The sequence below is a fragment of the Polypterus senegalus genome, chromosome 11, assembly GCF_016835505.1.
Source record: "Polypterus senegalus isolate Bchr_013 chromosome 11, ASM1683550v1, whole genome shotgun sequence".
NCBI lineage: Eukaryota > Metazoa > Chordata > Cladistia > Polypteriformes > Polypteridae > Polypterus > Polypterus senegalus.
The window spans coordinates 89,240,067-89,260,010 of NC_053164.1; the positions used below are offsets into that span (position 1 = coordinate 89,240,067).

A 19,944-nucleotide genomic window follows, 5' to 3' on the forward strand; every position below is an offset into this window, starting at 1 on the left:
GACTGTACTATTATTTTTCTTCTAAAGCGATAGCTTAATAGATTATGTATCAGTAATTCAACTTTAATTTCCCTTCAATCAATATTAAAGTACATTTGAGTAATGAAAGTAGGCTATGATATTATATACTAAAACATTTTCCTGTCAGCTAACGAAAAACATCTTCAAAATTCTCAAACATAAAGTGTACAACAGAATGTTTCATTGCTTGGCAGTAAATTAGACTTTTTTCCTGTGACATCATTACAAAGAAATGCGGCTGAAAAACTGCTGTTAAAGACTGTTACTTGTGTAAACAATATTTTGTGAGTATACACTGTACGTTTGCCTTTTTACAATAGAATTACTGTACATAAGGTTAGAAATGAATTAGTAGCAATGAAAATATGCACGTTAACAGTTATAAAGCCTGTGTTATTTCTAGAATAAAATCAAAGCTGTTCCACAAAAGAAGTTCGGTGGTAGACATTTTGAGAGCAGTTCAATAAAAACAATAAAACAGCCAGACATATATAGCAAAGAATAAAAGATTTATGTACTGTAACTTTGATTTTTTTAAACCTGCTTTTTAGTATTACATGGTCAAGAGAAGCCAGAGTCTATCCACTTGGCACAAGGCAGAAATTGACCCTGGAAATAATTCAAGTTCATTGCAGTGCATTTTCACAGTTTGGCACTTAACAACAGATCATATTTTTATGATCAGAAATTTGAACCCATGTCACTAAAGCTATGAAGTAGCCACCTTAAATGAAGCTTTTGTTTAATTAAATAAGTATGTAACAGATATAAAAAAACAAGATGATTAAACACATAATTAATAACAGATGGGAGTGTGGTAGGAGGGCGAGTGCCAAACTCTCATTTTGTTATTTAGTAGAGTGAACCATTTTACAGCACACTAATACAGTACTGACACACAACAGTTTTGAAAGACTGAAACCTTGTGTATTAACACATTTTACTACCCTATCCTTATAGAGGGCCACCTGTAAAAGAGTGGCCCACATGTGTAAAACAAATGTTAAAAAAAAAAAAAAATAGTGATTAAAGGTGGGAATTTTATTGTCAGATAGAACTTGACACTTTTTATGTATTATGTATCAAAGCAATTTTTGGCCATGAATTGCTTAGATTTGATTGTTAAATAATTTTGGTACATTATAAGTCATTAAAATATTAGTGTTCTTTGTGCAAAATATAAGGTTTATTCACAAGAATCATTGCAGATTATTTTCAAAAATGAATTTTGCAAACTTTCACTGCATTGGACTTGCTCATAATCCAAACTTTCTGCAGGTTACTTTTCAATGAGGATTATGGAAAATTCATTCAATATCTCGTGTTTTTTGAAAAAAACTGTAAATGTTAAATCCCTTTCTGTTGAAGATTCATAAAAACAGAATCTGCCTAATGCTATTTAGAGTGCTTGTTAAACAACTTCAGTTTTTCTTGCCCAGTGCAACAGATGTGACAGGGACCTGGTTTTCTAGTGAATTTTACAAATGGTCCCACATTGGGGCAAGACAGAAGTCAAATACAATTAAAATGTGGAATTTTATCTTTCAATTTATGATGCGTGTTATATATATATATATATAATATATATATATATATATACACACTGTATATAGTATATTGTAAAGTATCAGGTTTTTATGTTATTGTTGCCATGTCTGGTCAGTTCTTACCTTGTGCTTGATGCTGCTTGGATAGGCTTTGGATTCCATGACTTGTAAGTCCACAAATTAGATGGATGAATGGATAGCATTGCAGAACTTAAGTTTAGAAAAGTAAATGCAATGGCACACACCTGTCTTAAGCTATGCAATATTCAATTTCGCATTAGCAATGTTATCTTTGGGGACTGAGCTATAATAACATGTGAGCCCTACTTACTATTATGCAATACAATTATCTTTTAAATTTAATAATTTAAAATTGTATCCGTTACAGAAATCACTTGAAAATGTATTAAGGTGACATGTTTATTTAAGCAATTCAGGCACAAATAGGGTTACTCATTCATTAGTCTTTTCATGAAGATGAACCTATAATAGTGTATATTGCTCATAATCAGAAATTAAAAGAAAAAAAAGAACATGGACAGGAAACTTCACTGGGTAGTAACTTTGAAAGTGCATTTACATAGAAAGTGTATCTACTAGATTAGATTATTAAACGTCATTTAGTGTTGGCTTAAACATTGCTACAAATCACAACTCCGTATTGGTATCAAAGTCTAAAACAAGAGCTGGCTGCATAATTCTATTCTAGGCTTGCCGAAATGATTGCAGGTCAGGCCAGAAATGTATTTAAATTTTTTAACAAATAATGCTGCCCATCCATCCATTTGTTCATGATCAAATTCTCCTTATACACCAGAGAATAACCTGACAGCATCAAGTGAAAGCAGAAATGAAACCCAAGTTCTCAAAAAAAAAAAAAAAAAGAGAAGAAATTGAGAGGGGAAGGGAAAACACTGCATTTAGTCACATTCAGAAAAGTTAGTGACATAGAACACAAATAAGAAAATGTTTAGGCCATCAGTAGAAAGAGAGTGGGGTAGACCTCCATATAATAATCCATCATATTAAACAGCACTTAAAGAGTGCTGCTTCCCACAAACAAGAGCAGCACATTTTTGGCCTCTTATATTTAAATCTTAATACAGTAATCAGCAAAATAAAATTAGGAATGTTGCAGCCTATCCAACTGAAACTAGCAAAGGAAAAATTATTTGAAATACATATATTCATTTATTGCAGTAAACCATAAAGAACTCTTCAAGTGTGCTACTTTTCAATAGAGGTCTCTGATTTTCAAAGCAAAGCATCATACACAAGCTTTTACCAGCTTCACAAAAGAAATCTTGCCAGAGCGATCAATGCTTGCTAAAAATGCATAACTTGATTAAGAAAAGTTAGGACCGAGTGACAAATGTGATCAATCAAAGCTCAACATCTAGAAAGATGCAATAGTGTGGGCAGAATGTTTGCGATTGTCATTTAACTAAAAGCGCATTGTGGCAGATTCCATTTATAGTTTCCATACTATATGCTTAGTATTTTCCAAATGGCCACACCTCTTAAAAAATCTGCAGCAAATTCCTTTGCACAAATTAAAGTTGAAGTGCCATTCTTAGCCATAAAACTACTGAAAAACATCTGAGAAGACGAGGCCATGTGTGTAAAGTGCCAAATATATACATAAGTTTCAAATATATCAAGCTTGAAATGCCTCACTGCCCTATCAGATCATATTTAGGCATATTTACAATTTGAGCTTTTCCACATTGTCAATTGTGAATAGTTTCTTCTGTCTCCATCATTGGGATTTTGATTTCATATCTATACTGTGTGAGGTTAATCTCTTATTGAGTCTTTATCATGTTTTCAATTCTGGTGCCGTAAATCTAGTAAAATCTTGAAATTGTCAGGTTATTACTTACTATTACTTCATGATTTTTCAATGTGATATCATTCTAGCTTTGTGGACACCCACTGAAAACATATTCTGGTACTGGCCATTATGTAGTAAATAAAAACCAAATAGTCTCCCTATACAGATAATCTTGGTAATCTAAAAACAATGTATCCTGTTTGTTTTGAATAATCACTTGACTGCTATGAAAAGTCATTGATAAGTGGAGCTACTGGGGCTCTATCTTTGTTCCCAGCCATCAGTCTGTAAAATACCTCCTCTATCCATGCTTGTCCTCCCCCTTACCTTTTAAACAGACACATTGGCACAGGGATAACATTACTTTAAGGAACACTTGGCATATGTGTGTACAATTCTTGAGTCTTGCACTTATGTAGTAGTTTGCACTTTGTTTTTACTTTGTTCTGTGTTGTTGCTGATCAATAAAGTACTGCCTTATCTTTCCTAATCTTTTTGCAATAAATCAGTTTTCTTGCACCTTTATTTATATTGAATAAATAGGCACAGCAGCATTAGAGCCACATCTTTCCAGTAACTTGTCTTTTAGGCATTGCCTGTCAACTTTCCACCACTGATATTTGTCACTGAGCAACACTGGAGGAGTACTAGAGTTTACCTCTCTGTCAGTGTGCTCAACAGACACCAACATATTGAAACAAATGCCATCAGTGTCCCCAGGGTGTTTCCCATGATGCTGCAGACCAAGAACTCCCAGTGTTTTAATCTTGACCTCAGGAAGTTTTAAACATTCTTTTAATAGCCTGAAAGTGGCTGCCATGATGGAATGGCAGCGATCATTAGACACTGTAATTGGAAGATGGGGACCATCACTCGTTCCAAGTAATAACCACAGGTTGCTGTCGCTGTCGAGAAATGTAACCATTAACCTTTGGCACACAGCACAGCATGGTAGCTCTGTGGGCAAGGTTGGAGGAAACCAGGGCTTCTCTTTATACTTTACACCAGAATCAATTAGAGGAAGAATATCCTTTGCACGCAATGAGAGAGGAGAAATTCTGTCCCACCACTGAGCCTGGAGGGACTCTGAATCTGAATTTTCAAGGGTCTTCATGGAGCCACCTTGTTAAAAAAAATACAACAAACAAATCAACATCAATACATGTTATACATTTTGGTTCAGCTACTAATATACCAACTGAGGCCTTTGTACAGTACCACAGAAAAATTTTTGCTCATTTCCTGAATTCATCTGTTGTTTATTCATAACATTTAATTGTTTCTGATCTCTAAACAAACTCAGTAAAATAAGTCATGCTGAATAGACATAATACAGTTTTTAAGTGATCATTTGATTTATTTAAGGGAAAAAGTTTACTAATGCCTATATCACCCATGTGAAAAAGCAACTGCCCTAAACCTAAAAACTTGATACTTGGTTGAAACACCTTTAGCAGCAACAACTGCAATCAGATGCTTCTGGTAACAGGAGATTGGGCCCACTCTTCTGTATACAATTGTTTTAATTCAGTCACATTGGAGGAAGGGCCCATTTAAGGTCCCTCACCACATCCCAATAGAGTTCAAGACGGGACTTTGACTAGGCCACTTAGATTTGGGCTTGTGTTTGTGCTTTGGAACATTGTCCTGCTGCATAACCCAATTACATTTGAGTTTCAGATCGCGGACCGAGGACCAGACAATCGGTTTCACTAACAGAGCTGAATTTGTGCTTTTCTCAATTATGGCAAGTAACCCAAGCCCTGAAGCATGTAAGCCTCCCCACACCTTCACAGTATCCATGTTCTTATTGTGGAAAGCTGTGGTAGCTTTTTGCTAGATGTATCAGAACCCATGTCTTCCAAAGAGTTACAGTTTTACACATTAGTCAGAATATTAACATAAATGTTTTATGGCTAATCAAGGTGTTTTTTTTGGCAAATGCTGGACAAGCCTTAATGTCCATCTGGTTTAACAGTGGTTTTTACCTTGGATACCATTTTTGCCCAGAGTCTTTCTCATTGTGAAATCGTGAACAGACATTGACTGAGCAGAGAGAGGACTTAAGTTCTTCTGGATTCTTCTGCGACTTCCTAGATGAGTTTTCTACACCCTCTTGTAGTAAGTTTCCTAGGTCAGTTACTTCTGGGCATATTTACAGTTCATCCGGAAAGTACAGTATTCACAGAGCACTTTTTCCACATTACGTTACAGCCTTGTTCCAAAATGGATTCAATTCATTTTTTTCCTCAGAATTCTACACACAACACTCCATAATGGCAACGTGAAAAAAGTTTACTTGAGGTTTTTGCAAATTTATTAAAAATAAAAAAACTGAGAAATCACATTGTACATATGATGCACCTTTGGCAGCAATTACAGCCTCAAGTCTTTTTTAATATGATGCCACAAGCTTGGCACACCTATCCCTATCCTTGGCCAGTTTCACCCATTCCTCTTTGCAGCACCTCTCAAGCTCCATCAGGTTGGATGGGAAGTGTCGGTGCACAGCCATTTTAAGATCTCTCCAGAGATGTTCAATCGGATTCAAGTCTGGGCTTTGGCTGGGCCACTCAAGGACATTCACAGAGTTGTCCTGAAGCCACTCCTTTGATATCTTGGCTGTGTGCTTAGGGTCATTGTCCTGCTGAAAGATGAACCGTCGCCCCAGTCTGAGGTCAAGAGCATTCTGGAGCAGGTTTTCATCCAGGATGTCTCTATACATTGCCATAGTCATCTTTCCCTTTATCCTGACTAGTCTCCCAGTCTCTGCTGCTGAAAAACATCCCCACAGTATGATGCTGCCACCACCATGCTTCACTGTAGGGATGGTATTGGCCTGGTGATGAGCGGTGCCTGGTTTCCTCCAAACACGACGCCTGGCATTCACACCAAAGAGTTCAATCTTTTTCTCATCAGACCAGTTGTTTCTCATGGTCTGAGAGTCCTTCAGGTGCCTTTTGGCAAACTCCAGGCGGGCTGCCATGTGCCTTTTACTAAGGAGTGGCTTTCGTCTGGCCATTTTACCGTATAGGCCTGATTGGTGGGTTGCTGCAGAGATGGATGTCCTTCTGGAAGGTTCTCCTCTCTCCACAGAGGACCTCTGGAGCTCTGACAGAGTGACCATCGGGTTCTTGGTCACCTTCCTGACTAAGGGCCTTCTCCCCCGATCGCTCAGTTTAGAAGAGTCCTGGTGGTTTCGAACTTCTTCCACTTACGGATGATGGAGGCCACTGTGCTCATTGGGACCTTCAAAGCAGCAGAAAGTTTTCTGTAACCTTCCCCAGATTTGTGCCTCGAGACAATCCTGTCTCAGAGGTCTACAGACAATTCCTTTGATTTCATGCTTGGTTTGTGCTCTGACATGAACTGTCAACTGCGGGACCTTATATAGACAGCTGTGTGCCTTTCCAAGTCATGTCCAATCAACTGAATTTACCACAGGTGGACTCCAATTAAGCTGCAGAAACATCTCAAGGATGATCAGGGGAAACCAGATGGACCTGAGCGCAATTTTGAGCTTCATGGCAAAGGCTGTGAATACTTATGTACATGTGCTTTCTCAATTGTTTTAGTTTTAATAAATTTACAAAAACCTCAAGGAAACTTTTTTCACATTGTCATTATGGGGTGTTGTGTGTAGAATTCTGAGGAAAAAATGAATTTAATCCATTGTGGAATAAGGCTGTAACATAACAAAATGTGGAAAAAGTGATGCACTGTGAATACGTCTTTCCAGATGCACTGTACCACTGTTCTAAGTTTTCTCCATTTGGAGATGATGGCTCCCATGGTTGTTCAGTGCAGTCCCCATGTTTTAGAGATTTCTTTGTAACCCAACTGATATATTTCAGAGACTTTTTCCCATGTAAATTGGAAGTTCTTTTGATTGAGACCTCATGTGCTGCTGTTGACACCGTTTACCCAACTTCACATTGCTGGAAAGATTCTATTTAAGTGATGTTTAGATCCAACAGGGCAGGCAGCAATCAAGCTTGGGTGTGTCAAGTCTAATTTAACCCGTTATTTAAATTTGGTTTATTGGTTGATTGAGTGACTAAGGGGGCAGTTACTTTTACACATGGTGATATAGGTGTTGGTGAACTTTTTTCTTTTAGTAAATCAAGTGATCATTTAAAAGCTATATTCAAAAACAATCACATGTTATGTACTACCATACATTGAGGAAATCAAGAAAGGGGAAAATACTTTTTCACTGCACTATGCCTTCAAAAGTTTAAAAACTAGACATAACAATTTGGAATTTATTTTTGTGGAAAGCTTGTTTATGGTTAATGTGGTTCCACTGCAATATAAGCATGCATTGCAATTTAATGAAAATATGTCTTGGTGATATAAAATAAAACTGTTTTATTTAGTAGTTTTTAAATTCTACTGAAGAATATGAAGGAAAAAAGATAATGTTCATTAAACATTTTTAACGATAGCCTTAATGTTTTACATGTTGTAGTCGGATTCTTCTTCCTTGTTAGAATAATGTTGGTAAATAGGTACAGCAATTATGACCATGCCTTTCTTTGTTTCTCTGTAATGTCTAGCCTGTAGTAGAAAGAAGTGATATAATTCTGTGTTTGTTGTAAGACAATGTCCACTACATATATTTCTTTGTTGGAGAATATAAGCTTTGATTACAAGTGTTCTTCCTTAACCTTTTGTCTGCATACACAAGTAAGAAAAGCTGGTGGGTACAGACGACACTACATCTCAGGAAGGCATAACTGCCCATGAACTGCCAATTGTATTTTTGATTGAATGTTGTGAATTTCCTTGATATTATGTGGCAAAGGTAATGAATTACATGATTCTGCACATGGCTCCAGGGAGGACATATCAACAGACAGTTGTCGACACAAAAGTACAGTAGATGAAGAAACTAATTTGATGGTATTAAACCATTGGCATAATTTAAGTGTATAGCTATAGCATATACACATTGTATTAGCATTAAGGATATTAATATTTGCAGCTGTTTTTCTATTTTAATGAGCTGGAATAATGTTTCATTTTCTAAAATACATGCCTTAGCTGTAAACTGGGAAGTGGACAAACAGAAAACTCCCACAATAACCCTCGCAGAGCATGCTGATGGTGACAATGGCAAGGGTGAAAGTTTTATGAACACTCTTTGACCACTGAATTTTATATTTGTTACATGCAAGTTACTATTGTGTGTTTCATGCAAACATTACCCACTCTTTAGTTTAAGGCTAAGAAAGACCTGTTATTTCTGCAAGGAAGGTGAAGCGTATCCAGCGTGGACCGTGCTCCTCAACCATAAGCAGTGTGATTGGTGAGCATTCAAAACCGGTTTCCTCTTTCACCTCTCTCCTCATGCCCTCCACAATGGACTCGTTCAGTTCCATTCTCCCAGCAGGCAAGTACCACTCCTGATAACAATCGTCCTTTGCCTCTTGCACCATGAGCACCTCATTCTGTAATTGAAGAGTGTACATTAGATGGCTATCAGGCCAGAGTGGGATTGTGACACAAGTAGCCTTGTTGAACATCAGAGACAGACAGCCTTGCATTTCTCAAAATGCCATGTGCTGAAGTTTAGAAGATGGTTGAAATGTAAAAAAAATAAAAACAACAAATGCAGAGAGGCTAAGCCCCAGTTACACAATCTGTTTATCCATTTGTTATAACCTGAAATAACAGGTAAAGGAGGAGTGCATCCGCTTTTGTTTCAGGAACTCTGCTGAAGCTTGAAATCTTATGGACTGCCATGCTGTGGCAACTGACTACCATCGGTAAATTTTAAAATGTATATGAGCAAAAACTGTTTATTTCTAGCTCAAGCCTTTGAGGCCCAAAATACCTGAATAATCTACAAATAACATACTATACTAATCCACTTACACTGTATTTTTTTTTCTTTGTGTCAGCCTGTTTTACTTTCATGTATGATCTGGTTAGCATTTTTGAAATATAGGAATCTATAGAAATACCTTGGGGCTAAGGATAACAGCACTCACGATGTAACAAACAGTTTTTCTTATTGCCACGGGCTGGACGTCTCCAGATGCAGAGTCAAAAGTGGAGACCTGCAGCCCAGAACCCTCCAAAATCCTTTCTGCCTGGTCTTCTGTTGACTGTGCAGCCATTTTGGCAAACCCTGCCCAGAGCTTGTCCTTCAGTTTCAGTTGTTTTCACTTGCTGAGCACCTGTCTGGAGTGAAAGTATGTTTAATTATAACACATTTAGTGGAGGTACTGGAAAACTGTGATTTTAATTTTAAGTAAAAATATGTCTGGTTCCCAGGGTAGCATGCACTCTTTTTATAAAAGGATCCGTTTTCATTCAGACAGTGATGGATGGTGTGACTTGAAGCTGTTGAACTATGAATCAGTGTGCCTTGGTTTTTTCTACCCCATTCAAGCAATCTTTCCTTTCAATTCTGGTCAGTCTTAGTCTTGCACCCCTGTCCACAAAAATTAGGTACAATTCCAGGAGCCTTAAACCTCTTGATAATTTTGACAGCGGTGGTCACAGGAACATTGCATGCTTTAGTGATGATGGTCTTATGGCCATTACGTTGACCATTCTTGCCTGTTACCATTTTTATTATCCCCACAAACACCCTTCTGCTTTTCCTTCTCATGTTTATTCTGATACTGTGACACAAAACAACCAGATGAGTGAGGAATTTCTCCATTTAAACTGGCTGAATGAGTGATTATAAAATTGAAGACACTTGTGGTACTTTTTAAAATATTAATCTGTTGAAGTATCACTACAATACAAGTATTTCTTAATTTGTAAAGGGTTCCAGATATTTTGTCCAGGCCTTTATTAAATGCATTTGTAGAATAAAGCAAGAATCGATTTCTTCTCACAGCTTTGTTGTTTGGTTCTACTGCAAACTAAAGATTAGTATGTACTGTACAGTATGGTTGACAAAAAAATTTAAAGTATTTTTCATGAAGAAAGGTACATTACTTAAATAAAATGCATGGGGACCCATATTTTTGTCCAAATCTATATCTTTGGTAATTCCTATATTTTCTATTTTACTTTTGTTACATGGAGTTTGCTTCTTTAGTTGTAACTGTTGATGATCAATGCAAGGGCAAACTACACTGAATGCTACATCACAGCCACTTGTCTATTAATAATAATAATAATAATTCATTACATTTATATAGTACTTTTCTCAGTACTCAAAGTGCTATCCACACAGGGAGGATCCGGGAAGCGAACCCACAATCTTCCACAGTTTCCTTACTGCAAAGCAGCAGCACTACCACTTGTGCTAAACTCTGGTTTTTCTGAGGAAAAGAAATAATGTTTATAGACAAACTGGTGTCCCTCCCTGCCTACAATAGAAGAAACCCGTAAGAAATGTGCTCATTGTTTGACCCACCCTGTAAGCTCATGAAATAAAACTGAATAACAATAGTTAATCAGAAGAAAATAATTTATGGTACCTTTGAATATAAGATGAAGTATAACATATACAGTTTTTACCAAACTTTTACAATTAAAAATACATTTTTGCTAAATAACCAGAAGTTGGAATGGCAGGTCAATTAACAATAAAACAGAAAAAGGCAACTATTAAGTAATATTACACAAGGTAATTAATGTTGGTAAAAACAGTAGTATACAGACATGTCTAATACAATGACTTATAAAGGTAGGCACAAAATTTGAGATACCCTTAGTCCTCACTGGTAACAAAGGATCCCGTGGCCAATATAATAATATTCTGGTCTGGGGGGAGATGAGTAACATCAGATGTAATGTTAGGTTTACACTCGGAATTGCAATTAATTTACATTCTTTTCCAGAGACGGTGAAACCAAGATTGTGTTCCATGGAAGCAGTTATGTGATAAAATCCTAATAAGGAAAGTCAGAAAAACAGTTAATGTCCAGCATGCTTGTACTGCTATGGTGGGGTGGAGTTGATAACCTTTTTTTTTTTTTTTTGTTCTCTTCTCTGTTGGACATGAATCAGACCAAGATTTATGAATCATCTGCTAAGTAGAGTGTAAGGTTTGTTTCTTCTAACATTTTGGTGTCAGAAATTTGATGACAAACATCAGGTCTGTGAAGAAGCTTTATCTGGATGGGCACACAAACAAGGATAATAACAGCCAGCAATCACTCAAAGGAAGGGAGCCTGTTTAAATTCCAATATTAATGTTGCTTTGTTCTGTATGCCAGATGCTGTCTTTGCTTGCAGAGATTAGAAATGAGTGAAGACACCACTGTACTAGGAAAAGGTCTTTAGTTGGAGGGAGAGTCTGCTGTCCCAGGGTTTAAGGCCCTAGTGAAAAAGGAGCTAAAAGGATACAGCTGCCAGGGAAAATGAAAGGAGGAAGGCCTAAATGAAGGTTTATGGATGTGGGAGGGCATGCAGGTGATGAGTGTGACAGAGCAAGATGCAGAGGACAGAAAGATGTGGAAGAAGATGATCCGCTGTGGCACCCCCTGACGGGAGCAGCCGAAAGAAGAAGAATCCCTTGGGCTGAGAGAAGGGAAATACAGTAGCAGACTATTAATTGTATGCAGAGTTTTGCAGAAAGAAAGTAGGGCTCCCAAGTAGAAAATGTGGTTATGTGCTAACAGAGCAGGCCCTTCCGAGAAAGGCACAAGAGTTAGTTATATGTAGTGTAAGGCTGGTTTAGAGATGACGAGGAAAGCCATAAATTGAATCAAGAAAGGGTAATGGATTCTCTTTGTATATGTATCTATATCAGTAAATGTGTTCTTTGTATGGCATTTATTTCCCAGTTGAAACTGTGTTTTTATTCTTTTTTATCTGTGCAAAGTTTACACATTAAACAAGTTATGCACAAAAAATCACTCTTTGTTTTCCAAAAAAGGTATGCAAAGGCAAGTTTCTTAATTATTTCTTTAGCATAGCCTTTTTTGTGCATTCTCTCTCACTGACCCTTGTGCGTTTCTGACAAAGTGCCTCTGCTGAATGCTGCTTCATTTCCACCTCTGTAGTTTTAAGCTATCTCCAGAAGTGCTTTTTTTTTTTGCTAATATTGCTGGTTCATGACTGGGCTGGATAGTAAGGATGCTCACACTCAATTTCCCCACTACTGGCTGGACAGCAGCCAGGCCTCATTGTTGAATATATAGCATGCGCAGTGTGCACATACACATCGATGTATCAATTCTTTGTAAAGTGTTAAAAGGCTGGGCTCCAACAGTATTTCAGTCTGTTTCTATTGCCTTTGCTTTCTCAAGGTGCACCCAAACGAGTGGCTGCTGCCATACTGTTAATTTTGTGCTGGCAAGTTCATTTGGTAGTTTATCTCACACTTCTCCCACAGAATCTGCAGACAGACCTGCACCAGTGCCTATAGCAATGTAAACATGACTGGGGTTTTTTATACATGTCATCTGCAGAGGATTTCAGAGAGTATTCAGTTAATGTACCTAACCAGTAATTAAGGATGGAGCAGCACAAAATTATTCAATTTTGTTTTATCAGTACTGAAGAGCTGTAAAGACTAAAATCCACTTTGGCTTCACAGATCTCAGTACAAAATGTCTTTTAATGTTAAGATTTTGGCCTGACAGAGAAACTGACTAACAATAAATGTGTGCCAATAATCTAGCAATGTCCACAGAAATGTGCAAGTCCAAAGTGTTAAACAATGAACCGCCATGCAACACGTCTCTCAACAAAAATGCCATGTAAATACAATATTGATCTTGCATCTTAAGATTAATTAAAATAAAACCTTCTCCTCAAAAATGAATGGAGAAACTCGCACTTAAACCATGTCTGTTTTTAATGTTGTCTCCAAACTACACATTGCTTTTTTAGGAAGCCTTCACAGACACCTCATCAGTACTATGTGATCTCCTCTAGAGAAACTCTGCAATTTGCACCTAGCAGATTAAAAGTAACAGCTACTCCCTCCAGCCTTAACCAGTTTTAATGTCTGCCAGCACCCTTTCAAAAGCGGCACTTCATTAACACTATCTTAAAAGTCTACTAGCAACTGCTCTTTCTTGAATTCATTAGTCTTGAAAATATGTAAAACCTGTGCATATGTAAATTCTAATCCACCATGCATATGCCCTATGCTATTATGCAATAACATTTCTTCTTTCACTGAAAGTATCCTCTACCAACGGGAAAAGTAGTGACCAAAACAAAAATTGTTAAAACTATGTAGGGAAGATGGTTTCGTTTTATCACTACTTACTCTAGTCTTAGAGATCCCTGTGTTTCTATTATACATTTTTTATTATACAGTACAATTTACCTTAGGCTTTTTTATGACATCGGGGGCATACAAAGGGCACCACTGAGGTTATATTTTTCAACAGAGGTGCACTTAAAGCCACCACAACACTGGAGAGATGTCAAATCAATACAAATATTTAGATTTTGTAGCTCAGTGGCATGCTTCTGATTTTTATATACAATGTAAAACAACTAATCCCGGCCAATATTGCCCAGCTTTATTTAGGACAGTAACATACAGAAGCTGATCATTCAAATACAAGACCATCTACATACAGTAACAAACAAGTAATGCATAGAGAAACATCAGCATAAAACCTGTAGGTTCTGGTTGGTGCATTATTGCATTTTACTTCATGTTGATGCTGTTCATGTGCATGCGTTTTGTGGTGTAAGTGTGCCCAGATCAAGCACTTTAACCTCTGAGGTTCTTTTTATATTGGTGGACAAGTTAATACTGCAAATTCCTTTATTGTTAGTGTTGATTCGCACATACGTCCTGAAACACCAATTTAACATTCAGCACAGATAAACTCAAATACAATGCAAGTTGGCCAAGGCTAGCTACCTCAACTTTGCTACCTTACCAGGGCCTAGGCATCCCGACCAGAATTCACTTTTGAGTCAATCTGTCTTCCCATGAATGGGCTACTCTTCAGGATACCCTAGCAAATGCCAGGGACAACTGTGCCTGTTGGGCTTTCGTATCCCAATGGCTACCTTTGAAAGGGCTACACAATCTTAACAGAACCCAAGGGCTAATCACTACCTCAGACAGTATGCAACTTAAATGGACAAGATTTGTTTCATTAACAATCCTCAATCATTGCTAAATGTCAGTAAACAACAGGACATTATAAAAGCAATTCTCAAACCATTTCAATCATTACTTGTGTTTATTTGATTCACATCAGGGTTACACAGCAAGCTTCGTTTCAGCTGGCTGTAGATTTGGTTGTTGCAGTCTTTGTTTTCTTAGAGCAGGTGTGATGTTTGGGAATGAAGTGGCAATCTGTAGGTGGCAATGTCTGCCTGAGTTGACTTAACTTTGCCAGTTGTTTCTCTCTATCCTCCCAGTCTTAAAAGATTATTTTAAAATCCTTTGAATTTATATTTATAGTTTTACTGACTGCCCTATTTAAGATACTGCATCAGTCACCCCAGAATTTTATCTAATCCTAAATCTGACAGTCTTGGAAAACTACTTCAGGAATATTAATGAGCTAATGAAATTATTTCTACCTGCCTGCTATATCAATTACAGAGCATTTTACTCATGTGCTCTGAGCCCCAAGTCATTATCTAAATAATTCTAAAATAAAAACACACTAATTAAATATTATAAATCATATCGAGCATACTGTAAAAGCACAATGTTCTAACTGCATTACAGTATTATAGTAAATGGAAAGTACAGTGTAGGCTATTGAACATTTTGCTGGCATATAGCCATCTAGTTGTGTCTGCTAAACGTTGCATGCATTGATTTACCAGGTTTGGACACTTAGCAGCCAAAAACCCAATATGTCTGCCTTTACTATTTGTGAGAGCAAAAACAAACAAACACAACAAAACCAAAGCCTTGTGTACAAACCCTTGTAGTTTACCTGGGTACAGACACCTGTCTATTAATTCAAAAGTCCAAACTACATTATAGTTGTATGCTGACAATAACCTCCACTTTCCCCAGTTACCATAGTACTTCTATCCCTCAGTTGTTATATTTTACTATAAAAAGTTGTTGTTGTTGGGTTTTTTTTTTTAATCGAGTAATTGTAATTAGCTTGCATTTTGTTCCAAGCTCTTCACTTATGATGATTAATTTTGTAACTTTTTCCTCAACACTTGTTCCCAAATAGTCCCCCTGACTGAAGGCTCGTTGACTATGTTGACCTCTTTTCCAAGTTGCTTTGGATAAAGGCATCTGTTAAATTAATAAAAGGTAAATGTAAATGAAGTCCAGGTTTAATACCAGCTAGTTATCTTTTCTTTAAAAGGGTTCATTGGCTCTGTGAAGAAGCGAAGTATAACCAGGAGTGTAAATAGAGTCGCAAGTTAATCAATTAAAGAGCCACTCTTCAGAACATGGTTTCATAGCCCTATCTTATAAAGAAAGGTTGACAGTTGGGTCACCGTCCTCCCCTCCACCAGCAGAGTACACCATAACACATTCCAAGTCTGCCTGCCTAAGGAAAAGTCATCTCTGATGAAGGAGCACTGGAATCGTTGGGTAGAAGGGTCCTTTTCATCATATTGGCTGGCTGACCACTGACTCAGCTGTGGAATGGCTAGTAGGGGGAGGCAGCTTCATGGCTGAGGTCCACAGGACTCTGAACAAATCTGAATTGTGTTATTTGATATCATCTGCTCTTGCATTTTGCTTTGTACTTGTAATATTACTATTGTATTGTATTCAGGATTGCTTGTGTTCAGTACTGTGTATTTTATTTACCCCTTTTTTTGACACCCACTGCATGCCCAACCTACCTGGAAAGGGGTCACTCTTCAAATTGCCTTTCCCAGATTTCTTCCATTTCTTCCCCTACAAGGTTTTTTTTTTTTTTTATCTTGAGACTGGGGGCCTATTAAAGCTCATTGAGGCACTCCTTGTGTGATTTTGAGCTACAGTATACTAAAATCAGACCATTTTATACAAGCACTCTCTAAAAAATGTAACAGTGATATGACTCACTCTGGATGAGGATTTCTAGGGAAATGACGCATTGCACGGTGCAATGGAAGACAGCCACAGAACATGCTCCAGCACACATACAATGAGGACCATTGACCATGACCATGAGGACAGCTGCCAGCCAACCTAAAGGTGGACCAAAACTGGAGGATATGCCAGTTGAGACAGTGACCAGAGCAAGATATGAACTCGGCTCTGGTGCTGTGAAACTGCAGCTCTTACGCACTACCACCACCATTCCATTCTGGAAAAAAATGCTCTTAATATAAAAATCACTTTGCTGTTTATACTGAACTGACAATAGACCAATTACACGATACTGTATTCTCTTGAAAGAATGATCTTTCAAAAAATAAGACTGAAAGTGATCTTTTTAGAAAAAAAAACAAAGCAAAATGGCCACATTTGTCAAAAACCTAGCAATAGATTAACTTCAACCACATTTGTGACTATGGTGATGGGGTGATATCACCTAGTCCTGAATTGCTCATCATAGAGAAAATGATAAATTTAGAAATATACCAAAACTATTCTGGGCAAGAATGTGATGCCCATAATCCTGTTTTTTTTAAATAGTATTTTCATTAAATTCTGAAATGTAGATTTTTTAAAAATATTGTTAGTCTAAGAAATGTCCTTTGAGGCTGTGTAACCCCCACCCCACTTTATTCCTAATACACCAGTGTCTGTTGCTCCACTGACCCTTCAGTAAAAATCATTAAGTTCCCCGATGACGCCACCATCACTGGACTAATTACAAATGGAAATGAAATGGCACGTGAAAAGGAGGTGACTGGTCTTGTCTACAAATAACCTCAATACCACCAAGACAATGGGAATGGTGATGGACAACATTTACAACCTCTCTAGAAATAAGCATTCTACTGTCAATATGGTGGAATCCTTCAAATTTTTGAGCACAATTATCACACTCTCCTCTGAGACATCAACAACACTTCCATAACTAATAAATCTCAGCAGCAGATGTAAATTTATGACAACTAAAGAAACTAAATATCTCCCCACCCATCCTGATACCATCTTAAAAATAATCGTAAGTGTGCTTGCATTCTCCGTTGTTTTCTGTTTTAATTCTGCAACGGTCGGCTGCTAAAATAGATTAACATAGTGGTACGAGTTCTGCAGAGAAAATAATTGGCTGTGCTCTTGAAACTATTGCAGATCTTTGTATTATAATTAGCCACCAAATTCAGCCTCTTTGAGCATCTGGTGCTATGGCACAAACCGTGTCGAATGGATCTCCGCGAACTCGTCTCAACCGGGTCATCAACTTGTTCCAAAAGCTCACCTTTGGTAAACGCTTCAGGTCAATTAAAACTAATAGACACCTAAACAGTTTCTTTCCCTGAGCCATAACCTTCGCAAACCAATATTTTAGCAGGTCCTCCTCGCTCATTCGTGTTTTTTTATATACTGTACGTGCGTGTATGTATATGTTACTGGTATGGGTGTGCATACACTATACACACACGCTTAATCTGCACACCTCCCTCATAATTGCACTATTCTGCATATTTTTATATTCTATGTTGTTTAACTTATGTCAATTATATTATTCGTATGTGATGTATCGTTATTAGCAAACTCCAAAGTTGCAAAGTTTAATTCCTGGACATTAATTACCGGCGAATAAAAGTGATTCTGGTTCTGAAATGATGGGTTCAGCCGCGCATTACATAATCAGGAATTAATTTTTAAAAAACCACATAACAACACATAGGAACCGCAATTTGAAATTTTTATTATTCCAATATACGAGACATGACCAACGATAATTAATTCCTTGAAATGAGTGTCCATTTTGTTTTACATTTGATACTCACTCTAACGTTAACATGTACAATCACATAACTCGTCTCTCCGCAGCGCCCACATTAAACTCCGTTATATAACAATTCTGATACCATTCAGCCACATGCGTGTCATCCATTGGCACCAACTAAAAAATATAAATGCAGCTGAATGTCAATTTAAGAGATACTGTACATAAACATGGATGGCACAACATAAACAGTGAACTGTTTTTTAGATAGATAGACAGAACACCCATGCGCAACCCGTACCTTCAACGAATGGATCCAGCCGCAGCTACAGTGTAACTCACGAATCGCGGCTCTTCGTTTGTTTACGTGCCGATCTACCCGGTTCTGCGGACACATCGCTTCCTCGACTTCAGCAGCCAGCGTTACGATTGGCTGGACTCGGGTAAAGGTGAAGCCGCAAGTAATTTTTGATTGGCTGCCCTGAAAACTACGTATACGGTAGCCTGCAAGGCTGCGCTTTTGTGATTTTTGAAATGTTTTAATTTCTCACTCTTGCTTTATGAACTATAGAGTCCTGTTCATAACGCGTGTTTAAGGTAATTGAGGCACAACCGTCTTTTCCAAATCATTTTCGAATGTTTGGTTCATAGTGGCGCAAAGGTTACGACCCTATCCTATGTTGCCAAATCCCGGGAAGTGTGGAGATATGGTGCAGACTGTACGAGTTCTCCTCATATTCGTCCATACCTCCTCCCTTATTACAAAAAAACGTAAATTATATGGAAACAATTACTGAATCTACCCTAAATAGTTCCTGTATAAGTGGCAGCGTCGTCCGTTGCTGAGCGCTGCATGACAAGCTCCACCCCCTCTCCCTGAACTGGATTAAGCACGTTTGAGAATGTTATGTTATGTAAAGGCGGATCGTTTTAAAGTGAGCCACTCAGTGTATGGAAGGAGCCCTAAATGCCAGTGTTGTAACACAAGGACGGCTTTTGGTTGGTACGTGCTGTATATGTACTGGATGCATTAGGTAAGGGCTCCATTTATGGTGACAGTTACATCCAGGAGAAACCCATATGCCCCTCTATGATGTCAGAGAGTACTTAACTCATTGGTTACTTGGACTCCTGAATTCAGTGAGAGACTGTGATAATGAAAACGCAATAATTATCTTGGGCTGGACGAGCAGTGCCTCCGGTTCAGGTTCATAGCAGGGTTGTAGCTGAGCCAGAAAGAGTGGAAGAGTTGGGTGAAGGCTCACTGACAGGAAGAAGATGGCAGAGTCAGGAATGAAAAAGAGTGTCATTTGACAGGCCTGAGTGAATACCTACATAGGTCTATTTATATCCTCAAGATCAAACCGTTTGTGACAGAGCATTCAGCTCAACTGCTGGTCTAGGCTTTGGTCTTGTCACTTTGAGGCTTACTGCTGTACTCCGCTTGGTATTAAGTGTCAATAAGCTGCTAGAGATGATTCGAAATGCAGCGGCACGTCTGGTTTTCAACCAATCGAGGTGGTCACGTATTACTTCTTTTTTCAGATGACTACATTGGCTTTCTATGGAAGCACGTGCTAAATTCAAATCCTTGATGCTTGTCTGCAGAGTAGTCAATGGGTCAGCACCCATGCATATATGTATGGAGACACTTAGAAAGTCCTATGTTTCATCTCAACCATTCAGGTCTGCTGAACAGTATCTGGTGATACCACTATATGCAGTTCAGCAAATATCATCCTAGACTCTCATGTATAAAATCTAGCTGGTGAAACAAGGTGCCCACCTCTATTGGAGATTCTAACTCTCAGTGTGTTTAAGAAGCATTTGC

General features: G+C 37.9%; 1 protein-coding gene across 1 annotated transcript; it reads right to left on the reverse strand.

The window, feature by feature from the left end:
- Window positions 1-1,954: 1,954 nt before the first annotated feature.
- Window positions 1,955-18,522, reverse strand: nudt18 (nudix (nucleoside diphosphate linked moiety X)-type motif 18). Its single transcript, XM_039769222.1, has 4 exons — window positions 18,415-18,522; window positions 9,372-9,591; window positions 8,642-8,855; window positions 1,955-4,524 (listed from the first exon to the last, which is right to left on the reverse strand). The coding sequence occupies exons 2-4, from the start codon at window positions 9,525-9,527 to the stop codon at window positions 3,929-3,931; spliced, it is 966 nt and encodes a 321-aa protein (XP_039625156.1). The 5' UTR covers window positions 9,528-9,591; window positions 18,415-18,522; the 3' UTR covers window positions 1,955-3,928.
- Between the last annotated feature and the right edge of the window lie 1,422 nt (window positions 18,523-19,944).

Excerpts from the sequence above, each read along its gene's own strand:
- nudt18 (XM_039769222.1), bottom strand. The coding sequence starts at position 9,527 with ATGGCTGCACAGTCAACAGAAGACCAGGCAGAAAGGATTTTGGAGGGT. Across the intron at positions 8,856-9,371 it reads CTGTTATCCTTAGCCCCAAG|AATGAGGTGCTCATGGTGCA; the intron begins GTATTTCTATAG and ends CTTCAATTACAG. Across the intron at positions 4,525-8,641 it reads CTTCCTTGCAGAAATAACAG|GTGGCTCCATGAAGACCCTT; the intron begins GTCTTTCTTAGC and ends TTTTTTAACAAG.